We start from the raw sequence: 2,277 nt of genomic DNA on the forward strand, positions 1-2,277 counted from the left end.
TTGAAAGTAATAATGTAGGTATAATATTCAACAAAATACCTTCAAGATTTTGTAGACATTAGTGACATACTTATAAATAAATAAATAAATATTGATCACTTTGACTATCAATTTTGGTCATTTCTTGTATTTCCATTTACTATCTGAATTAATAAATAAATATTTGCCATTGTCAATTATGACGTCATTACTAGTAAAAATATATTTCCGGCATTAATTATCGTTAATAATTCATTTTAGAATAAACTGCGGACATTGTTTGTTATTATGTCATCTTCTTCGTCATCTTGTACGTCCCATTCAGACGAGCAACAGGCTACAATTGACGCCGAGAACACCGTTAACCAAAATATTTTCTACGACGGTAGTAGAGGTGAGTCGTGCCCGGCTGACTTGATCCAGGACCATGCGGCTCGTAAAATAATATTTGACAGGGGCTTCGTTGACGGCATAAACATGCGGATGTCACTTCCATCAGAATTGAAATCTGTGAACGCATCGAGTGAAGCAGTGGAAGTTTTTTCCATGACTAATATCATCAATGCCACCATGGTTGCAGATGTGGCAATCAGGTCATCGATGAATGCGTTGGAAGCGGCCTCGTTGGCAGTCGATTTGGAGAATGGGCACGCTGAAGTCACCGCCATCGAGGCGATGGTGACAGTTGCGTTGGACGCCGTGGAGGCAACTGAGGTTGTTGCTAGTGTGGCCCGGTCTATATCGCGTAAAAGCAGACGTTCACTTGGTATGGCTGAATGACTAGGCGTATCCATGATTTCGAACTAACACACGATAACACCATGCTGTCATTGTGCATCAATTATTATATCTCATATACGTATATATTACTTCAGCAAGTTAATGTAACGTTAATTTTCAATTTTAAATAAAAAAAAAAATTTTTAATTTTTGTTTTAACTTTTTAAGCCTAATTGAGTAGTGATAGTATGAAGAGAAAGAAGCAGAAAAATGTTAGTACTAGATACAGTATCTAATAGTTCAATTTCTTTGTGCTTTTATACCCATGGTCATGAAGTTAGCCCCCCTCTCCCCACCACTCCATCATAAACATTATCCATACTAGTGGAAATATTTAGGAAATGAATTGCAAATAATTGCGAATGAATAACTAGGTTTGGGAATGCTAACTTCATGGAGCCCCCCCCCCCCCACACTTTGTCTAATCCATTCCAAACCAATGTAAATATTTAGAAAATCCGTTGCAAATAGTTGTAAATTGCTTTCCGAATATGGAAATCAATACCGTAAATTTCGTCAGCCCTCCTATATTACATTCACTGTTGGAAATTGTTTTAAATTAATTAAAAACAAGTCACCATAACTGGATCACTGACAGTGCCACACGCAACTGTACTTAGTAATTATTAAAATTAAATATTGATATAACTTAATAAAAACAAGTATGTTAAAGTACTTAAACTTAATCCTATTCAATAGTAACTCATTAAATATTTTCCAATAACATAATATAACTCTAAATCAATTACTTTCTATACAACAATTTAAATTTCTATATTTTATAGATTTCTAAAAATAATTAAAATCAAAAATTAATAAAATTAATTTATAATAACCATTAACAAATATATGCAATTAGTTAAAATAATATAAACAAATATTGAGTAACATAAATTAAAACAATAAACAATTAAGATTATTAATACAAAATATTAGGTATATGACTAAATGTAATTAATACATATTATTGTATATTAAGAATTATAAAAATATAATATTTAATAATAGTTTATAAAATTGACTCTTAAAAATTATAATAAAATTAATGTATAATATTAATGATTAATAAAAATGATAATTAATTTAATGTATATTAATAATTAATACAAATATAATATTTAAAAAATAATTAATACAAGGGACTCATAAAAATGTTTAATAAATTGTATACTAATCATTAATACAAAATATAATTTTTTTTAAATAATTAATAAAAGTAATGTATATTCAAAAATAATAATATGATATTTAAAAATGTGGGTAAGTGGATGTCACTCTGCTGTACAGTAGGTTACAAGTGGGTCACTGTAATGGATGGTGTTAAATTTGAATTCAATGATATATAATATCATTGTATAAGAAAAACGATTTTGATCGAAAACAGTCAGTCAGCCTATGATATTACTAAGTATATTTGAGAATATTAAGATGAACAAAGTAATTTATATATAACCTATTTACGTGGAATCTTGTTTTAAATTTTCAATCTTTAGCTATAAAAGTTGAACATTTTATAAA

General features: G+C 29.0%; 1 protein-coding gene across 1 annotated transcript; it reads left to right on the forward strand.

Annotated features, from left to right (window-relative positions):
* The first annotated feature begins 267 nt into the window (after window positions 1-267).
* LOC132938267 (uncharacterized) lies at window positions 268-759 on the forward strand. Its single transcript, XM_061005004.1, has one exon. The coding sequence runs from the start codon at window positions 268-270 to the stop codon at window positions 757-759; it is 492 nt and encodes a 163-aa protein (XP_060860987.1).
* Window positions 760-2,277: the final 1,518 nt, after the last annotated feature.

This window comes from Metopolophium dirhodum, chromosome 2 (genome assembly GCF_019925205.1).
Source record: "Metopolophium dirhodum isolate CAU chromosome 2, ASM1992520v1, whole genome shotgun sequence".
In the NCBI taxonomy this organism is placed as follows: Eukaryota; Metazoa; Arthropoda; class Insecta; order Hemiptera; family Aphididae; genus Metopolophium; species Metopolophium dirhodum.

Coding starts and splice junctions, on each gene's coding strand:
- LOC132938267 (XM_061005004.1), top strand. CDS start 268: ATGTCATCTTCTTCGTCATCTTGTACGTCCCATTCAGACGAGCAACAG.